Source organism: Haliotis rufescens, unplaced genomic scaffold (assembly GCF_023055435.1).
Source record: "Haliotis rufescens isolate VD_foot unplaced genomic scaffold, xgHalRufe1.0.p SCAF_12, whole genome shotgun sequence".
Classification (NCBI taxonomy): domain Eukaryota; kingdom Metazoa; phylum Mollusca; class Gastropoda; order Lepetellida; family Haliotidae; genus Haliotis; species Haliotis rufescens.
The window spans coordinates 31,736,212-31,759,494 of record NW_025963802.1 but is presented as its reverse complement, the minus strand read 5'-3'; the positions used below and the strand labels follow the sequence as shown (position 1 = coordinate 31,759,494).

Genomic DNA, 23,283 nt, shown 5'->3' with positions numbered 1-23,283 from the left:
ACCAGTGTGGCATTACATAAGCCTGTACCAAACTTGACCAGATAAACCAGTGTGGCATTACATAAGTCTGTACCAAACTTGACCAGACAAACCAGTGTGGCATTACATAAGCCTGTACAGAACTTGACCAGACAAACCAGTCTGGCATTACATAAACCTGTACAAAACTTGGCCAGACACACCAGTGTGGCATTACATAAGCCTGTACAAAACTTGGCCAGACACACCAGTGTGGTATTACATAAGCCTGTACCAAACTTGGCCAGACACACCAGTGTGGCATTACATAAGCCTGTACAAAACTTGGCCAGACACACCAGTGTGGTATTACATAAGCCTGTACCAAACTTGGCCAGACAAACCAGTGTAGCATTACATAAGCCTGTACATAACTTGGCCAGACAAACCAGTGTGGCATTACATAAGTCTGTACCAAACTTGGCCAGACAAACCAGTGTGCCATTACATAAGCCTGTACAAAACTTGGCCAGACAAACCAGTGTGGCATTGCATAAGTCTGTACCAAACTTGGCCGGACAAACCAGTGTGGTATTACATAAGCCTGTACAAAACTTGGCCAGACAAACCAGTGTGGTATTACATAAGCCTGTACCAAACTTGGCCAAACAAACCAGTGTGGTATTACATAAGCCTGTAAAGAACTTGGCCAGACAAACCAGTGTGGCATTACATAAGTCTGTACCAAACTTGGCCAGACAAACCAGTGTGGCATTACATAAGCCTGTACCAAACTTGACCAGACAAACCAGTGTGGCATTACATAAGCCTGTACAGAACTGGACCAGACAAACCAGTGTGGCATTACAAAAGCCTGTACAAAACTTGACCAGACAAACCAGTGTGGCATTACATAAGCCTGTACCTAACTTGACCTGACAAACCAGGGTGGCATTACAAAAGCCTGTACAGAACTGGACCAGACAAACCATTGTGGCATTACATAAGCCTGTACCAAACTTGACCAGACAAACCAGTGTGGCATTACATAAGTCTGTACAGAACTTGGCCAGACAAACCAGTGAGGCATTACATAAGCCTGTACCAAACTTGACCAGACAAACCAGTGTGGCATTACATAAGCCTGTACAGAAGTTGGTCGGACAAACCAGTGTGGCATTACATAAGCCTGTACAGAACTTGACCAGACAAACCAGTGTGGCATTACATAAGTCTGTACAGAACTTGGCCAGACAAACCAGTGTGGCATTACATAAGCCTGTACAGAACTTGACCAGACAAACCAGTGTGGCATTACATAAGTCTGTACAGAACTTGACCAGACAAACCAGTGTGGCATTACATAAGTCTGTACAGAACTTGGCCAGACAAACCAGTGTGGCATTACATAAGCCTGTACCAAACTTGACCAGACAAACCAGTGTGGCATTACATAAGCCTGTACAGAACTTGGCCAGACAAACCAGTGTGGCATTACTTAAGCCTGTACCAAACCAGGCCAGACAAACCAGTGAGGCATTACATAAGTCTGTAGAGAACTTGGCCAGACAAACCAGTGTGGCATTACGTAAGTCTGTACAGAACTTGGCCAGACAAACCAGTGAGGCATTACATAAGCCTGTACCAAACTTGACCAGACAAACCAGTGTGGCATTACATAAGCCTGTACAGAACTTGGCCAGACAAACCAGTGTGGCATTACTTAAGCCTGTACCAAACCAGGCCAGACAAACCAGTGAGGCATTACATAAGTCTGTAGAGAACTTGGCCAGACAAACCAGTGTGGCATTACATAAGTCTGTACAGAACTTGACCAGACAAACCAGTGAGGCATTACATAAGCCTGTACCAAACTTGACCAGACAAACCAGTGTGGCATTACATAAGCCTGTACAGAACTTGGCCAGACAAACCAGTGTGGCATTACTTAAGCCTGTACCAAACCAGGCCAGACAAACCAGTGAGGCATTACATAAGTCTGTAGAGAACTTGGCCAGACAAACCAGTGTGGCATTACATAAGTCTGTACAGAACTTGACCAGACAAACCAGTGTGGCATTACATAAGTCTGTACAGAAATTGGCCAAACAAACCAGTGTGGCATTACATAAGCCTGTACAGAACTTGACAAGACAAACCAGTGTGGCATTCCATAAGTCTGTACAGAACTTGGCCAGACAAACCAGTGTGGCATTACATAAGCCTGTACAGAACTTAGCCAGACAAACCAGTGTGGCATTACATAAGCCTGTACAGAACTTCGCCAGACAAACCAGTGAGGCATTACATAAGCCTGTACAGAACTGGACCAGACAAACCAGTGTGGCATTACATAAGCCTGTACAGAACTTGGCCAGACAAAACCAGTGTGGCATTACATAAGTCTGTACAGAACTTGGCCAGACAAACCAGTGAGGCATTACATAAGCCTGTACCAAACTTGACCAGGCAAACCAGTGTGGCATTACATAAGCCTGTAGAGAACTTGGCCAGAAAAAACAGTGTGGAATTACATAAGCCTGTACAGAACTTGACCAGACAAACCAGTGTGGCTTTACATAAGCCTTTACCAAACTTGGCCAGACAAACCAGTGTGACATTACATAAGTCTGTACAGAACTTGGCCAGACAAACCAGTGTGGCTTTACATAAGCCTTTACCAAACTTGGCCAGACAAACCAGTGTGGCTTTACATAAGCCTTTACCAAACTTGGCCAGACAAACCAGTGTGACATTACATAATTCTGTACAGAACTTGACCAGACAAACCAGTGTGGCTTTACATAACCCTTTACCAAACTTGGCCAGACAAACCAGTGCGGCATTACATAAGTCTGTACCAAACTCGGCCAGACAAACCAGTGAGGCATTACATAAGTCTGTAGAGAACTTGATCAGACAAACCAGTGTGGCATTACATAAGCCTGTACAGAACTTGGCCAGACAAACCAGTGAGGCATTGCATAAGTCTGTATCAAACTTGGCCAGACAAACCAGTGTGGCATTACATAAGTCTGTAAGAAATTGGCTAGACAAACCAGTGTGGCATTACATAAGCCTGTACAGAACTTGACCAGACAAACCAGTGTGGCATTACATAAGCCTGTACCAAACTTGGCCAGACAAACCAGTGTGGCATTACATAAGCCTGTACCAAACTTGGTCAGACAAACCAGGGTGCCATTACATAAGCCTGTACAGAACTTGACCAGACAAACCAGTGTGGCATTACATAAGCCTGTACCAAACTTGACCAGATAAACCAGTGTGGCATTACATAAGTCTGTACCAAACTTGACCAGACAAACCAGTGTGGCATTACATAAGCCTGTACAGAACTTGACCAGACAAACCAGTCTGGCATTACATAAACCTGTACAAAACTTGGCCAGACACACCAGTGTGGCATTACATAAGCCTGTACAAAACTTGACCAGACGCACCAGTGTGGCATTACATAAGCCTGTACAGAACTTGGCCAGACAAACCAGTGTGGCATTACATAAGCCTGTACAAAACTTGACCAGACAAACCAGTGTGGCATTACATAAGCCTGTACCAAACTTGGCCAGACAAACCAGTGTGGTATTACATAAGCCTGTACAAAACTTGACCAGACAAACCAGTGTGGCATTGCATAAGCCTGTACCAAACTTGACCAGGCAAACCAGTGTGGCATTACATAAGCCTGTAGAGAACTTGGCCAGAAAAACCAGTGTGGCATTACATAAGCCTGTACAGAACTTGGCCAGGTAAAACCAGTGTGGCATTACATAAGCCTGTACAGAACTGTACCAGACAAACCAGTGTGGCATTACATAAGCCTGTACCAAACTTGACCTGACAAACCAGTGTGGCATTACATAAGCCTGTACAGAACTGGACCAGACAAACCATTGTGGCATTACATAAGCCTGTACCAAACGTGACCAGACAAACCAGGGTGGCATTACATAAGCCTGTACAGAACTTGACCAGACAAACCAGTGTGGCATTACATAAGCCTGTACAGAACTGGACCAGACAAACCAGTGCGGCATTACATAAGCCTGTACCAAACTTGACCAGACAAACCAGTATGGCATTACATAAGCCTGTACCAAACTTGACCACACAAACCAGTGTGGCATTACATAAGCCTGTACCAAACTTTGCCAGACAAACCAGTGCGGCATTACATAAGTCTGTACAGAACTGGACCAGATAAACCAGTGTGGCATTACATAAGCCTGTACAGAACTTGACCAGACAAACCAGTGTGGCATTACATAAGTCTGTACCAAACTTGGCCAGACAAACCAGTGTGGTATTACATAAGCCTGTACATAACTTGGCCAGACAAACCAGTGTGGTATTACATAAGTCTGTACCAAACTAGGACAGACAAACCAATGTGGCATTACATAAGTCTGTACCAAACTTGGCAAGACAAACCAGTGTGGCATTACATAAGCCTGTACCAAACTTGACCAGACAAACCAGTGTGGCATTACATAAGCCTGTACAAAACTTGACCAGACAAACCAGTGTGGTATTACATAAGCCTGTACAGAACTTGGCCAGACAAACCAGTGTGGCATTACATATGTCTGTACCAAACTTGGCCAGACAAACCAGTGTGGCATTACATAAGTCTGTACAGAACTGTACCAGACAAACCAGTGCGGCATTACATAAGCCTGTACTAAACTTGACCAGACAAACCAGGGTGGCATTACATAAGCCTGTACAGAACTGGACCAGACAAACCAGTGTGGCATTACATAAGCCTGTACAAAACTTGGCCAGACAAACCAGTGTGGCATTACATAAGCCTGTACAGAACTTGGCCAGACAAACCAGTGTGGCATTACATAAGTCTGTACAGAACTGTACCAGACAAACCAGTGCGGCATTACATAAACCTGTACAAAACTTGACCAGACAAACCAGTGTGGCATTACATAAGCCTGTACAGAACTTGGCCAGACAAACCAGTGTGGCATTACATAAGCCTGTACCAAACTTGGCCAGACAAACCAGTGTGGCATTACATAAGCCTGTACCAAACTTGACCAGATAAACCAGTGCGGCATTACATACGTCTGTACCAAACTTGACCAGACAAACCAGTGTGGCATTACATAAGCCTGTACAGAACTGGACCAGACAAACCAGTGTGGCATTACATAAGCCTGTACAGAACTGGACCAGACACACCAGTGTGGCATTACATAAGCCTGTACATAACTTGGCCAGACAAACCAGTGTGGCATTACATAAGCCTGTACAAAACTTTGCCAGACAAACCAGGGTGGCATTACATAAGCCTGTACAGAACTGGACCAGACAAACCAGTGTGGCATTACATAAGCCTGTACCAAACTTGACCAGATAAACCAGTGCGGCATTACATAAGTCTGTACCAAACTTGACCAGACAAACCAGTGTGGCATTACATAAGCCTGTACAGAACTGAACCAGACAGACCAGTGTGGCATTACATAAGCCTGTACAAAACTTGGCCAGACACACCAGTGTGGCATTACATAAGCCTGTACAAAACTTGGCCAGACACACCAGTGTGGCATTACATAAGCCTGTACAGAACTTGTCCAGACAAACCAGTGCGGCATTACATAAGCCTATACAGAACTGGACCAGACAAACCAGTGTGGCATTACATAAGCCTGGTGTGTCAGCCATATTTTTATGGCTCCAAACCCTCAATCAGCCATACGTGACATGGAGCAGCAACATTCTCTCATTGGACCAATGGGCTCTTCATGAGTCCTGAGATTCCAAAACTCCATGCTAAATAAATTCTCCAATGATGATCGGCAAGGAAGGGGCGTTTGTTTACCCTTCGGGACTTCATCCCCGCCGATTTCAGTCGAGTCGTCACTGTTCTGGTTGACATCCGTCTATTGGGTAACCATTGGCTCTTCAGAACAGGAGACGTTGCAAATGGTTGAAGACGTACCAGCAGAAGCAGAGCCATGTCCTAACACCTTGACATTATGCGAGGTCTTTCTGACCGTGGGAGATCCCATGCATCATTGGATTGCCCGTGTTTTCGTACCAGACTGCTCATTACGGTATAATGACACCCTAGTTGGCGTCCTATACATTTGTAGGTCATGCCTGTCGAATGCATACCAATAACACACCATCTTTTCGCCTCTGATAACCGTCTTCGTGCCATAGTCACATATACTGCTTCAACAATGCAATGAAATTGATGTTAAAGACCAACAACTGCTGTGTACAGATACTGCGTTTTGAAAGATGCACGGGTGGCATGCTGCATGTGCATGTCGTGCTGCGTTGTGACGTCACAGTGGCCATTGTTCTGTCCCATCATTTGGACGCAACGCCATTCTTGACATATTCATCACGAAATTTACCGTATTTGTGAACGGGGATATTTGAGTATGTTCATATCCTGGGGTGCTTAACTTATTTCTTTGGGTATATATCCTACATGAAATATTATTTAAAGTCAAAGGCAGGGTTTAACCTTAAACAAAATTTGGGGTAGGACCCCCAATGATTAATTTCACTGGTCCTTGATGAAAAATGTAAGACCATTAAAATATTGAAACTGTCGTGTACTGTAGTGTACTATAGTGTAAGATTTGATAATTACTTTAATTACAGGACCTTTATTTCTTGTCAAGAACTTGGTACGTTGAATATTACTGTGTGTCTCTCAGGATGCAATATATATTTTTCTGTGTCCATTTTAGATTTTTGTGGGTACTGAACCACATTTCTGCTTCATGTAAAACCCTGCAAAGGTCCATTATAAATCATAGATTCAGAATCTTCATAATATGATTTGATTGTTTGTTGTTTAACGCCAGACTAAGCAATATTCCAGCTATATAACGACGGTCTGTAATTAATCGAGTCTGGACCAGACAATCCAGTGATTGATATCATGAGCATCGATCAACGCAATTGGGATACAATGATGTGTATCAACCAAGTCAGCAAGCCTGACTACCCAATCCCGTTACTCGCCTCTTTAATACGGCAAGCTTTGTAACCTTTTACAGCAAGCATGAGTTGCTGAAGGCCTATTCTAACCCGAATCTTCACAGGTCTCAATAATATGAAGCATGACAAAATATGATGTTCAAGAGTTGAAGTAAGCTTTATTGCAGCAAGACTGCTATATAAGATAATCTAAATCAGACAAAATTATGTTCATCCAATTACAGTGTTAATCTGCCTCAGACAATCTAGGACAGCCATGTCAGCCTAGCACCAGCTTAAACAAGGGAAAAAAATGGAAATACTTATGGGGAACAACTTTTTCTATGAATATTGAAAATAAATTTCAGCAGTTCAGAAATATTTTGTAAGTCTCTTAAACAATGTCAAACATTCTCCTTACCAATTATCATTCCTGATCTCAAGAAATCAAAACAATAATGTTCCTCATCAGTATTTCCATATGAGCTTAAGTATTGTACCATGTCACCTCAACACGATGTCCCCTAACATTCTTTCAAGCATAAGCTTATAAGTAAAATTAGAAAAAGCTAGTATCAAAATTAAAACAACACAACAAGTACATAAAGAATTTAACAATACTGACACTCTTTGTTCGTTCCAATCATAGCAAACAAAAAAATCAGATATTTAATGTTTAAATGATGGAAATCAGATCAGAAATTGAAGATGAATTTTATTATGTTTATTCAGATAAAATAAAGATGACAATTAAATTGCACCAAAATGTCATGAACGAAAAATGAAAATACAGATTACAAAGTCATAACTTGCTAAAAAGCTATGAAAATCATGTACACATGATAGCCCTAAAAATGTCAACCCAGGATTATTGGAAATGCTAAATGTTCTGATACAAATCAGTACAATTTGGATAATAATTTAAACTCTCTAAAATATCCTTAAAGCAATGCAAAGACTTCCCTGAAAGAAATATTTTTGGATAATTATGCAGTTTATTTTTTTCTAAATTTGGTACTGTAAGCAAAAAGGCATATACTATATGCTAATGTAAACATATATAGGCTTTATGGAGGGTATCTCAAAATGGAGGGTATATTAATGCGATTTGCTTCATTTGAGTGCATAGGCAAAAGAAATTACATATGAATATTGGTTGAAAGACGTAGCATCTGAAAGATCTGAAAAGGACATTAACTGTTATATATATAACACAACAAGTTATTTATCTAGGGAAAATCTTAAACAATTAAATTATAAAATTCAAATCTAACATTTTGAAATCATTGGTTACTTTCTAACATGGAAAATAAAAAAAGCAAGTATATAAATAGTTATATACATTAACCAGAAACAAAATTACATCGTGGTCTGCCCTTGACAGTAATGGAATTATCTCCCCTACATGTGCCATGAACCAACGAAACAGAAGGCAAGGCAAAAGGCGACTTCTCTTACTTTGCTGCCATAGCAACTCAACGTACAGGGATAAATGCATTAGAGATACAGAGTTATCAACAAGCAAAGTCTGACAGTATCACAATGCACTACATATACAGGAGTAACAATATACAGAGGTTATCTAAGGCAGTATTGCTTAAAAACTTCAGCATATATGGGGATAACTATGCTCTATCAAAAGAGGAAACTAAACGTTGTACTCCAGGAGGGTGTTATAGCTGGAGGAGTCCCCGCCGTAGTTGGCGTTAAGGGTGATCTTGGTGCCTGTACCGTAATATTGAGCTACCTCCAGGGTTCCAGCCCATTCGTCACCAGCCAGCTTCTCCAGAAGTGTCCACTTCTCTCCGCTAACGATCGCGACAGCCTCGGCGCGAGGGATGATGACACGGAAGTTGACGGTTTGAGGAAGCTGGGAAATGTTGACCTGCTGTCCCGTAGACGTTGTTGTGGTGGGGATGATGCCAGGCTCGTTCATGAAGCAACCCTCCTTCCACTGAGCGTACTGTTTCGGGAAGGGGAACACGGCTTGTGTCAACTTCTGGCAGTTGATCAAGTAGTTGTAGACTCCGGGCAACTGCTGGGATTTGTCCGAGGCTGGGATGGCATAGAGCTGCAGTTTGTAGAACCCAGTTAGGGGAAGGTTGACAATGAAGGTCACCATCGATCCTTTGGTGTGGGAGAAGACATACTCGGGGTGATCTTTTTCGGTATCGCAGCTGATCAGATTTGCTGTTACTCGCAAGACATTCTCCGACTTGATGGTGATCGTAACCGTGTTGCATTCTAAGTGGATAACAGGGTCGTTGTGGCTGGCTGTGCAGAGACCGTACTCGCCGAACTTGGGCTGTGCTCCAAGGTACCCTGGGGGCAGTTTGGGCAGTGGTGTTGCTTTGACATCTTCATGGCACTGAATCAGGTACTGTGCGATGTGGTACAGAGTTGATCCTTCAGCTGCGGGGTCATTAGCATAGATCTCAAGACCATACTCTCCTCTCATGGGTGCTGTGACGTTGAAGAAAGCGGTCTTACCAACGACACGGTTGATGATGTAGCCTTCCAGCTCAGAGTCGTCCATCTGACAATGCTTCAACTTGCCCATAAACTGCATGTTCTTGGGGATACGGATCTGGAGTTCAACTTTGCCATCTCTCGTCACCATTGTTGCGGAATTCTGGTACGTGTTGAGGCCATATCGGTAGAAGGCCGAACCTTGACCCCAGGTCAGATACGAGCATGGTGGGAAGGGTTCAAACGCAGGTTTGGGGGATTCTTCCTGAACGATCTTGTACTCACAGACCTGAGCATACACGTTCTCCTTGTTTTCTGGGATGTCTTCCTTGGCGTAGATATACAAGATGTACGACCCCTTCTCTGGCAGACGAAGCTTGAATGATGCAATTCCACCTGTTGATTCTTGCATACCGAACCGACTGAGCTTCATCCCACGCATATCCTCTTCCCCATCCTCGGTGGATATCGTGAAGTTGAAGGCGACGGCCATCTTGTGAGCAGGATATCTCAACCGAATGTTGATTTCACCTCTACTGTAGATGACGGCTGTTCTGTTTGTGACAAATTCTAGACCATACTTGAAGAACTGGGGTTTCATGTGGGGCATATTCTCAAACTCCTCCAGGTTGATAGGACGTTCTAACAACTGCCATTTGGGGTCATCAGGGAAGTGAGTGTAGATAAGCTGGTGAGGATCAGGCAAGAAGAAATATTCGTCGAGTTGGTAATGGAATTCTTCGGATGCTGCCTGCTTGCCGATGATTCTTCTTGCAGCCCAGTGAGCATCGATCAGACACCACGTTCCATAGATGTATACAGCGTTCCACGAGTGCTGGTTGCTGCCTGGCTCAAACTTCTGTCCCGGACGATAGTCGGCGCCCTTAGCATAACCACTGATGATCTTGGAATGGAGACCAGCATAACTGAAAAACAGAAAATATTCATAAATTTTAGACAGATGATATGATTTCATCACACAATACACAGCAATATTGGTTTTTCATCAGTTCGTTTTGAACAGCATCACAGCTGCTGTGAGAAACCCTTTCCCCATTTATTTGTCCTGTACAAGGAGTGGATATTGAAGCCCCCAAGGGGATTTTTTTTCATATGTTTCTTTCACCCTCCAAAAATGTAGTATCAAATGGTCTGTTGTCCATAAGGATATTTCTCCATATTGTGACACGTACTTGCACATAGTGTCGAACACCATAGCATATGTTGTCTTGCCGGTCTTGAGGCCCATCAGCACCTCCTCGGGGCTGCCCTTCTCCACATTGTCGAAGTTCATCTCCTTCAGGTTCTTGGTGGCCAACCAACGGAAAATAACTCTGTAAAACAAGAAGGAACATTAGATGTCAGTGACAACTATATAGTTTCAGTCTGGCAAAAAAAAAGTTCTCAGGGCCGACCCCTAAAGTGAAACAATATATAAATAAACAACTAATATTCTGTATTTTTAAGCATTATCATGAAACAAGTTTTACAACTCAAATTTCGTTGTTGCGCCAGATTCCAACTTTTTGTTAAACTCATATTTTTTAATTTGAAATTATGTTTCAGTAAAGATACTTATACCATTGTCAAGCAAGACTTGCTTGACAACGTTATGAGGATCTATACCGAAACATCGCCTTTACAGTAACTAAAGAAGTTGTTATCCATAAATTGTGTCTACTTTGTGATATCTTTTAATTTGGAGTATTTGATGATATTTTAATGAGCAAAGGCCCACCACATCTTCCATGGTATAAAGAATACCATACACAAAGTATACAAAGTACCGGGTATGGTGCAAAATGAACAAAGTGTGTACAGAATATAGTACAATGTCTTACAACATATACTACTCAAAAGAAGTTAAGGATTGCCCGATACTTTCATATTGGTAATGTTAATCTGTCATGGCATGAGAGATTAACTATTGTAATATGAAAGAATCAGGTGATCCTTAACTTCTTTTGAGTAGTATACAATGCATACAGTCAACAAAAGGCATAATGCAACATATAATTCAGTATGATGTCAGGAGAGTAAATTTTCAGCCCAGTACAATGTCCCACTTTATACAATGTATTAAAAAGAACAATGCTGCACCACTTGATACCAGGTACAATGTTGTACGAAGACCTCAAAATAATCAGTAGAATGTTAACCCCAGGAAAATGTTATACAACGTACAATGTCAGCCCTTCTTCATTCCAAAACCACAACTCACCTAACTTTCTCAATTTCATTGGTGATATTTTTGGAGTAGATCAAATCCCAAACCAGATCTCTGAAACTGTTGTGTTCACTCTTTGAAACCTGTTGACAAAACAAAAAACAAAACAAAAATTAGTTGGAGACACACTGGGAAATAAGGAGGAGACACACATGGAAATAAGGAGGAGATAAGGAGGAGACACAGGGAAATAAGGAGGAGACACACAGGGAAATAAGGAGGAGACACACATGGAAATAAGGAGGAGACACACATGGAAATAAGGAGGAGATACACATGGAAATAAGGAGACACATGGAAATAAGGAGGAGATAAGGAGGAGACACAGGGAAATAAGGAGGAGACACACATGGAAATAAGGAGGAGACACACATGGAAATAAGGAGGAGACACATGGAAATAAGGAGGAGATAAGGAGACACAGGGAAATAAGGAGGAGACACACATGGAAATAAGGAGGAGATAAGGAGACACAGGGAAATAAGGAGGAGACACACATGGAAATAAGGAGGAGATAAGGAGACAGGGAAATAAGGAGGAGACACACATGGAAATAAGGAGGAGATAAGGAGACAGGGAAATAAGGAGGAGACACACAGGGAAATAAGGAGGAGACACAGGGAAATAAGGAGACACAGGGAAATAAGGAGACAGGGAAATAAGGAGACACAGGGACATAAGGAGGAGATAAGGAGGAGACACAGGGAAATAAGGAGACACAGGGAAATAAGGAGACAGGGAAATAAGGAGACACAGGGAAATAAGGAGACAGGGAAATAAGGAGACACAGGGACATAAGGAGGAGATAAGGAGGAGACACAGGGAAATAAGGAGACACAGGGACATAAGGAAGAGATAAGGAGGAGACACAGGGAAATAAGGAGGAGACATAGGGAAATAAGGAGGAGACACACACGGGGAAATAAGGAGGAGAAACAAACAATCTGGTATAGACCAGACTAATCTGCCTGATACAGTATATTGCAAAATGCATTATTGATAATCTCTTCATCTATAATCTGCACAGATTAAGTCGGCTTTCATAATCCTTGCATTCATAATTCAGGTCACATCCTGTGCTGGAATTCTCTATTTTGAAATTTAATAAGTCAAACATGCGCCTCTTTGAACCAATTTAAGTCTACCTGGAACTCTTCAAGTACCAATATACTAAGTTGACAAGTGCCCCTCCCCAAGTTACTGTACTTGAGTATTTTCTGATAAATCATTTTTGGCAGAACAACCAGTATTGAGTCAACACGGGAAGAGACAATAATTGTAGGTAATAAGAGTGATGCTGTTTGCCAATTTATCCTTGTTGCCAGGAACTCTTCCATTAAATCTACACTAACCAAACATACAAGGCGCAATAATGTTATTTAGGGAAAAGTTTATAAGTTTGATGTCGGATGAAAATCATAATTCTAAAGTTTGGGGTGGGTGTTCACAGGTTTCCATATGCGGAAATGATTTTTTCCAAGTTAAAAATTGAAGTCAATAAATAACAGCTCACACAATCATTTTTTTACTCTGAAAATGAGTGAGTGAGTGAGTATGGTTTTACACCACTTTTAGCAATATTCCAGCAATATCATGGCGGGGGGACACCAGAATTGGGCTTCACACATTGTAACCATGTTGAGAATCAAACCCGGGTCTTCGGCGTGACGAGCTAACGCTTTAACCAGTAGGCTGCCCAAAAGCCAAAAAAATTAACAGTATCACTAACGTAGTCAACAAAATGAAATAACTTCTGCTGTGCAGTGTCGATAACATTAACGTAATGGTTCTGTAATTTGTGCTTTTCATTTTTCAGGATGTCAACATTTTCACGTCTAATTTTAGGGGGAGTGTGGCCATATGTCTTAATACTTTTTAACTGCTCTATTATTGTATCTGAAAAGAAGCGTGAAAGATGGCGGTCACTTGCCTGGATAGCATGGTCGTCAAGTGTTTCTAGAACCTGTCTGTCGATGACTTCTAGGGTTGGTTTCTGTTGGATTGGGGCAGGCAGGGGATCTGGGGTCTGGCTGTCTTGTCTGATGGGGATCAACTTGAACTGCTTGTCTGTCTGAGGGGGCTGCTGACCCATGGATCGCTTCTGAACCTGGAACAAGAACACTGAAATGGTACAGTATCTGTAGAACTAGAAGCCACTGCTGGATCATCCACTGTACAGCATCAGCAGAAGATACTGCTGGATCACAGCACCAGTGGCCACAAACTTTGCTTGTGTCTTTTGTTTGATCCTGGGCTTCTTTCATAAAATTGAAGAAAAAAACAATTTTGTTGAAAATATAATTTTTGTCAAACCCATCCTTCTTTGTTGAAATATATCCACTTCTTACCAGCGTTCGAAATACCTGCCTGCCCGACCGTCCAAGACGGGTTGATTTCAACTTGGGCTGCCAGAATTTCAAATCCCCCTGCCCGACGGTCGGGTTATATTTCAGAGGTGAAAATATTCTAAATATTTCCCGATGATAAGCACTAATTCACATGTAAAGATGAATGATAAAATGTAACCAAAAAGAAACCCTGTTAGCTTTTAGACGACCTAACATGCGATGCGCTTATGCTACAAGCAATCAGTTTTCATATTTTTAGTTAAATTATCCTGAGAAACATATGATTATAGTGGGCAGGCAGGTTTTGGTCAGGGCTGGCAAGTCTTTCAGCTAGCCAGTCCTGTGGTCTTGCTGAAATGTTTGGGAGTTTCATACCCTGTTCTTACTGACAATCATCAACATACTAACAGCACCTGCAATTTCAATGGACAGTCTTGAGTGAGTGAGTATGGTTTTATGATGCTTTTAGCAATATTCCTGCAATCTCACAGATTGGGGACAACAGAAATGGGCTTCGCTCTTTGTACCCCTGGGGAATACAATAAAACACCCCAGCCAACACCCAGAAAATGAAATGGTCATTTGTGACAGTGTGACAGATTGATTGTTCTCTACTTGATCTTACCTGGAGTGGTCTGCTTTGAGGAATGTTGGAGACCTGTGCCTTCTGGCTCTGAGGGGTCGGTTGAACAGTTCCCAACACGGGGTTGTAGCTGACCTGACCTTGACCTCCGGGGTAGGACTGGTTGTTGAAGACCGCCTGCTGGCGACTGTCGGGGACGGTGCCATACAGGTACTGCTGCTGCAGCAGCTCGGGGGGAGGGGGTGGAAGGTTGGCGGGGTCGAAGTCGCTTCCATCTAGATTCATCTGCTGCGTCTGCTGTGACAACTGTAAGAGAGGAGAAAGTTCATGAAATAATTCTGGCTGAAACAATATCTCTTGTAATGGGGAAAGCATCTTGTGCCACATCCTAAAAAATCTTGATGCTTCAGCTATATCATCGCAGCCTATCAGTCCTGGGTCCAGGAACACCAATAGTTGAGTGCATGATCAATGATCCGATTCCTCCAGATACAATATTCAGATTATACATTGTGAACCCCTGATCCTGCAAAACCCCAACAGGAGCAGTGAGGTCTTCACCAACTTCCTGTTGGGCATGTCAACCTATAGTTAAATACGAATTACAAAACTGATGATTGGCCTTGAAAAAAAAAACTAGGCTGGCTCAATTTACAATATAATTATTATTATGAACACACACAATGCCATTTTAGAAAGTGGTCAAATGTATCAAATGTTATATTTGGGATAACACTTTCTTAGTAAACAGTAAAGTACAGATTCTCATACTTTTTTCGGTTGAGTCTCATCCAGGATTCGAACCCACACTGCCAGAAAGAGACACCTTATCGCCAGCACACAAAGTCAGTGATCTAACCCATTCAGCCACCGAGGCTTCCACAAAAATGAAAGTCTGACAACTAGTAGTCAAGATGACATACTTTTGTTATCATTAATATTATCATTATCAAAATATTTAAGATCATGATAAACACAGGTCATATCAATCTGTGTAATCATTAATTCAGATGAATAGAATCATTTTGACATTTACAGGACCAATCATCATCATTGTTACTGTAGGAGATCAATCATTATTATATTTTAATGCTACCTCTATTGCCCTGATAAGTGGAACTGTCGTTCCTTGTCCTAATGATCTGATGAGGGGTGTGATTTATTCACAGGTTGCAGAACTTTATCCTGCTATGTTCATGGACCACTGTTGTATTCATTGTATTCATTTGTATCCATTTGTATTCATTTGTATTCATTTGTATTCATTGTATTCATTGAATGTTATCAGAGCTCATGTTGCTCCAAGTTTTCCTTGAGTTGTGGGCAAGCTCTGAAACAGGTGCCACCCAGGTCAACCAATGAGCTGCAGAAACGCGCTGTTATGTCAGCTGTATTTGTCCATGTCCTGCTATTGACAACTTAACAGCATTTCAGTCTGTCAGTGTGAAATATCTCACTCACTGCAGACAGCGCATCTACGCATGTCAATGTGTTTAAACCGGTCTCATGTCATTTCACTGCGTGCAAATCGTTTAGTATTTGCCTTGTGGAATTAGATATCAGATGAAGGGACGTTGTGTGTGGGTGGGGTAAGGGAACTGTCAGGTGGGAGGGATGAGGGGTGGGGGAAAGGTGAGGGGTGGGTGGTAATGGGTTACAGTAGGGTGATCAGATGAAGGGACGTTGTGTGTGGGTGGGGTAAGGGAACTGTCAGGTGGGAGGGATGAGGGGCGGGGGAAAGGTGAGGGGTGGGTGGTAATGGGTTACAGTAGGGTGATCAGATGAAGGGACGTTGTGTGTGGGTGGGGTAAGTGTATAGCAGGATCCTCAGTATGAGTGGGACACAAGAGAAATGCTGGGGAATGAGATGAGATGATTGTAGGGAAATTGTGGTAACAATGAAGTGGTTGGTGGGTGTCGGCATGGTATAACAAGGGTACATTCACTTAACTCCTGAACAAACAGTGTTTGACACTGACTAATATTTGTCAGTGGTCTAAAGGACCAGCTCATAGAAAAATCTACTGGTCCTGCTGAATCTCTACTGGACACAATGGTGCTGACCAAAAATGGTTTAAATCCTTTACTATGTTCACAAAACAAGAGAGCGTGCCTAATCAGAAAGATTTGGTTTGTTGTTTAACGCTCCACTCAGCAATATTCCAGCTATATGACGGCGGTCTGTAAATAATCGAGTCTGGACCAGACAATCCAGTGAGTAATATCATGAGCATCGATCCATGCAATTGGGATCGATGACATGCATCAACCAAGTCAGTCAGCATGACCACCCGATCCCGTTAGCCGCCTTTAACGACAAGCGTAGTCACCTTTTACAGCAAGCATGGGTCGCTGAAGACCTACTCTACCCCGGAATCTTCATGGGTCTAATCAGAATGAGAAATCAGCTAAGAAGGTAACCACTATCACACAGGGTTGTTTAGGTTGCTGGTGTTGCTTCGAATTTAGAGTCGATCTGTTGCTGATTTCAAAAGTTATACAAGCTTAGGTTACTTTGTGCGTGCCCAAAATAACAGAAGACCACCGGACCATATTTTACAAGTCCATAAAGGAATATACTAGATTCAGACCAGCAAACCAGTGTTTAGTCTCGAATACTGAATCATTACGGAGCATGTAATACAATGCAATAAACAAACACAACTGTAATTCATCTACATACCTTAACAAACATTTACCAATATTTGCAAAAGCAATGTCCTACTTATTTTACCTCCTCAACCATGATTCCAGCATCCGTCTAGAGTGGGGCATTTTCTACACTACATGATAGAAGGCAAGCTGTTGTCAAGTAAACATATACCGCTTAACTAATCAATCATCAGCTGTTGCTTCATGCAGTGTTTGGATGCTGTCTTGTTATTTCAAAGTGGCATTAAATTCAGGAATCAATGTACAAAAAACACCTTATTACCTTATGAACAAAACACTTGTTTTCCGCTTTTAGCAATATTCCAGCAATATCACGGCGGGGGACACCAGAAATGGGCTTCACATATTGTACCTACGTCAGGAATCGAACCCGGGTCTTCGGCGTGACAAGCGAACGCTTTAACCACTAGGCTACCCGACAACCCAAATCTTTCCATAGCAGTATTTACATTTGGCTTCAACTGACAACATGGACAAAAGGCCACCTGTTTGAATATTCATTTATTGTTAGAGAATTAAATTTTGCATAATCAGGGTTCAATTTGATGAACTTGCTTTAACTTGCACCAAGTGCATGTTAATATGAAAACCAGGTTGTTGTGTGGAAAAGGCTTAGTCAGACACAAATTTGAATTTTGTTTACCTGCACTTGGTGCATGGAGACATAAATATTAGGTTGCATTTTTCAATAATTGCACTGGTGCAAGTCTTATATAGCTAAATCGAGCCCTAATTACATATTCAAGGAAATCACATTATCAGAAATTGTAGTTGAAAGTCTTTCCTCCTTTTCATATTAACATGAAAAAGGTCACCGAAGAATGACTATGAAACGCGCAGCCTCAGCTTTTATTAGTTTTCTAGGTCAGCATGAATTCACATACAAATTATCCTTTCAATTTACAACCTCAATTAATCAATAGACTATTCTCACCTTTTCCATTCTATTGTCCCGCTGCATACTTGACAAATTGACAAATTTCTCCCTTACTCCACAGAAAACAAGGCGTTGTTGCCCAGGTATTTCCAGTTTTATGAATATATCAATTTATGATTCATAGCGGTGACATAGACAGTGTATCCATGTCTACTTGTTATAAAACAAACATCTGACCACTCTTCAGATTAAGGTGAAGCACTGTCCAAACACACAACCAGGATTCACACATGTCCAAGCAGCCGAAATAATCTCGTAAATACCAACACACAACACAGGTCAAAGGAAACACACTCAGGTATCCGCAACCTGCGTCAAAATTTCGTTATCACCAAATATGTGACAAACAGATAAAACTTCCCTATCTTTGTGTTTAAATAGTCTCACGTTATTCTGGGACTTCAAAATTTCTGTGTCACAAGGTAAGAATTTGAGGACAGAGTGGCTGAACAATCTGAATGTTTGCTTCTTGCTTGAGTGAGCTCATTGAGGTGGCTCTCAAAAATGCTACTGTTAAGTTTAAATTTAATGCCTTTGACATAGTTTAGTATGGGATTGCAATGATTTGAATAGTGAAAAGATGTGAAGGATATGTGCATAAGGGTCCTCAGTTTTTATTTCCTTTACAGAAAATGGAGCAGTAAAGACCTGACTCACCTGGGTCAGCAGAACCCTATCCAGGACCACCCATTAACATTCTCGGGGTGGGGGCAATAACTCAATAGGCAAATTATGACAGATTGTATTTTCAACCACTGCTCCAAGAAACACAAAATATACATTCTGAAATATTTTTTCTGAGATAAAATTATTTTTTTCTGGTATAATCTGGAACAATATGTTTTTTAATAGCCCCATGTCCTTACAGTAATAAGAAATGGTTGATCACATCGGAGCAGTGGAGTTTAAAGTGTTTGAATATGAGCCAGTGTTGGCAGAGAAAACTGACAGACATTTGCGTATTGACTTTCAAAGGAACGTCCAATATGAATTTCATTGCATATGTTTATTTAGTCTATCCGAACATATAATATTCGTTTTATTTTCAATATATACACCAGTTAATGTGTTCGCATTTTTAAAGACACAAAGATTGGTCAGACATTAAAAAATAAATGTTTCAATCAATTGAGCATGGGCAAGTGAAACTGGTAGCAGCAGCAACACTGTTGGGATATGGTGACACACCTTGTGATCCCCCAATCCTAATTATTCAACCCTTTAATACAATAAGCATTGAGTACTTTGCCACTATTTTGTCACTGATATCCTCACCTAAATCCAACACATAATCCAATTCAAGCTCCTCACAGCGATAGCCCGTTCGCGGAGCTCTCTATACTATCCCTGCCACCAGTCAAAACTCCCCACATTGAATAGGTGGCCACAATCATGCTTGGAGTTGAACTCGCAACCGAATGACCGTTATGTTTACAAACAAGTGACGACTGTCATGACGCCGAATACACTTATCCCTGCTAAATTACTTTCTTCGTTTGTCAATTTGAATTTCTGTTTCATTTAAACTATCGTGTTATTGATATAGTAAGAATGTAACGGAGAAGTTGGTTGATTTTCCGTTAGTCTGCAATCTCGAACCAATTTGATTATTAAAACAACAAAGCATATTCATCTGGAAAACATGGTCAGTCGTAAACCTTTTCAAAATGAAATATGATGGCATTCCCAAAGACATAAACAAAAATATCAACATTACTACGTTTGGGGTTAGAGGGCAAATTTCAAGATTCTTGTAATGGCCGCGCCCACACTGGTGGCAGCGATGTTACCGAGAGTGTAACAAAGGTGTCACGCGCTGGGAAGGAGCTTGGATCCAATTAGTCAAAGGGAGGTAACTCTGTATAACTAGTACAAGACATTACCATTTGGGGTTGACACGCACACACGCACGCACACACGCACGCACACACGACACTATCTGATTCATTTGGGGGTAGACTCTCTGGAGTTTTGGTTTTGTTTGTTTTTGCCACACTCAGCACATGCCGGCCTGTAAATAACGAGTCTGGACCAGACAATCCAGCGATCGATATTGTGAGCAAAGATCCACGCCATTTGGGTACAATGACACACAATCAACCAAGTCATGGAGTCAGACCACCTGATCCCGTTAGTCGCCTCTTAGGATCAGCATGGGTTGCTGGGGACCTAGGTCTAACCCGCATTCCCCACTGGGGCCATTACTGCTGTTACTGCCAAAATATAAATATGAAAAAACACATTTCAAATTAAAAAATGATGTTTTATCAGGCTATAAAATTGGTCAGGATTCAATGTCAGTTAACACAATTTGTTACCACTGATCTTGAAGACAGATCTTATGATGCAGATATAACAAGACAAGCATCTTGTTTCCATGTACCATGTTATGTATCATGCTATGTACCATGTTATGTACCATGTTAAGTGTCATGTTACGTATTATGCTATGTATCATGGCATGTACCATGTTATGTACCATGTTATGTACCATGTTATGTATCATGCTATGTATCATGGCATGTACCATGTTATGTACCATGTTATGTATCATGCTATGTATCATGGCATGTACCATGTTATGTATCATGCTATGTATCATGGCACGTACCATGTTATGTATCACGCTATGTATCATGCTATGTACCCCTTATTTATCATATAACTGAGATACATGCAGAGAATCTCACCAAAGTGTCTTTCAATATCAAATTTATCAACATGAGTAGATAAGAATTGAAGAGACAAAAGAAACGATGGTGAGACTATTTGTCATCTAAAATCATTCTTCCATCTTTATCAGTTTGTAAACAGTAGGTGAGGTGAAATGGGGTTTAACGTCACGTCCAAGATTATTGCACTTATATAGCGACGTGCATGTACATAAGTGTGTTTGTGTGGCTGTTTGTACTAGTCCAGACAGATGCCGATTTATAGTGCTAGCCCACTGAGATACCAAGCCGCAGTTTAACATGAATACCCCACTCAGACACAGTATACTGACTCCAAGCCGACCAGTCCTTGTTTTAGTCCCTTAATGCCGAGGACCAGACAGGGTAACAACAAGTACCATCTTTTAACGTCTTTTGGTATGACACGGCCAGAGATTGAACCCCGGACCTTCCGCTCTCCGGGCGGACGCTCTACCACTAGACCACAGAGGCGGTTTGTAAACAGTAACAACCAGTGTCTTGAGTGTAAAATGTACAGCAAACCAGCCTCGGTGGCAGAGAAATTAGCGATGTCATTTGATTGTGACGTCGTGGAAACCAATGACATTACAATTATCTGCCAAGTATTGTGACGCAATATCAGTGTAGCCATATCTCAAAGGAAATATTGCTTGATCTCAGCTGAGCTGTACTTCCTGTGGAAGCCAGTATCAGATGATAATTTGTAAATATGAATCACCTGGGACAGAGTGTTCACTACAGTCATAATCAAGAGGCTCTTGTTCCCTGCATAGTTTAAAATGAGCAAAACTATCATAATTGGAATAAAATTTATCAGGCATCTTCAGGTGAAGAGACTCTTTCATGTCAACACAGGTAGCATTTTTTTAGGTAAGTCTTTTACACTAGCTGAGACTTGTAAGAGAGAAAAAGGTATTTGTCAACCATTTGAACATGTTGGGTAATTTTCATACCAATATTTCCCTAAATCTAAAATCGGACATTTTCAGTGGGCCAGACAGTCCTCTTTGTTACATGTGCCAGCTGAGTGATTAAATCAACAATCAGTAAACATCAGATTCGGATCTTGCTGTAAGCATGGTAAGATTGGGTTTTATTAAAACATAGCTATGGACATGAAACAGCTGCTGTCAACCTGAATATTCCGTTTATCAGTATCTTTCATGTACGCTGAAGAAATCTTGAACATGATTTGTGCCTCCAAATAAGCCTATTAGGATTTCAAACGATTTCAAATACAAACATAATTTCAATCCATTAATGTGGCTTAATCAAATATGTTTTTCTCAAATGAATCAATTTTCTGATTTTAAGAAATAAGCAGAATAGATACTTGCATTGAACACCATGTGTGAGACATAGCGTTTGGGTTCAGACGTCATTGTGGAAATACTATCTAACACTCTTCAAATACACCGTTCAACTTTAACATCTGCAATCCTTTTCACTTGGGATGGTCCACCTCATCGGACCATGTTGACAAACAATCCTTGAAACATATATGACACCAACAATTTCCTGTTTCAATAACAGGTGCAGCACCCCTAAATCACACACATGGAATCTTCTTTTTGAGACAACAGACCAGTCTATTCTCATTTAAAGGGTGATAGAACTGGAGTGAAAATATGTTTGACAAAGATTGGAATTTGAAATCAACGATACTGTCAACAGTTCAAATGGAGCACTTGAGTTCATAATCTCTTCCTCTCACAGTAAACGGCATTTCCGTGTTCAAATCAACTTCCTGTGCTATGGCTGCTCCGGCTTCAAGTGAACCCCTGCCTAATGAAACTATGCCCCTGCTCTCAATGTGTGTTATGCACATTATTTTAATAGTGGTTTCATATTCCACAAAGTAACCATTCAGTAAAAAAAACTTACTCAACTTTCACAACAGTTTCCTCATCTTAGATGTATTGCCGTGTTATATATCAAACATATCAAAGTAGGGAATACCTATTTGTCCATGTAAAATGACGTCATATTTAACACGGCTAATGTAAACACTTATTAAAATCAACATGAAAACATAGACCATATACAGCCAGTCATGTAATTGTGTTTTTTTCACTTGGTCCTATTAAACAATATAAGATAGCTATGCCACAAATCGCAAAGAACAATGAGGTGAGGTGAAATGGGGTTTAACGTCGCTTCCAAGATTATTGCACTTATATAGCGACGTGCATGCATGTGTGTGTGTGGCTGCTTGTACTAGTCCGGACAGATGCCGATTGATAGTGCTAGCCCACTGAGATACCATGCCGCAGTTTAACATGAATACCCCACTCAGATACAGTAAACTGACTCCGAGCTGACCAGTCCTTGTTTTAGCCCCTTAATGCCGAGTGCCAGACAGGGTAACAACAAGAACCATCTTTTAACGTCTTTTGGTATGACACAGCCGGGGA

General features: G+C 41.3%; 1 protein-coding gene across 3 annotated transcripts in view; it reads right to left on the bottom strand.

Annotated features, from left to right (window-relative positions):
* Nucleotides 1-7,098: 7,098 nt before the first annotated feature.
* LOC124117442 overlaps nt 7,099-23,283 on the bottom strand; it is a 60,938-nt gene continuing 44,753 nt past the window's right edge. For all 3 annotated transcript variants that reach the window (XM_046479346.2, XM_046479362.2, XM_046479355.2), the window contains exons 7-11: nt 14,609-14,872; nt 13,566-13,742; nt 11,630-11,718; nt 10,602-10,742; nt 7,099-10,334 (exon numbers count right to left, since the gene is read on the bottom strand). In XM_046479346.2, coding sequence (XP_046335302.2) covers nt 8,588-10,334; nt 10,602-10,742; nt 11,630-11,718; nt 13,566-13,742; nt 14,609-14,872 — 2,418 coding nt within the window. In that variant the 3' untranslated portion in view covers nt 7,099-8,587. The remainder of the gene's footprint in view (nt 10,335-10,601; nt 10,743-11,629; nt 11,719-13,565; nt 13,743-14,608; nt 14,873-23,283) is intronic.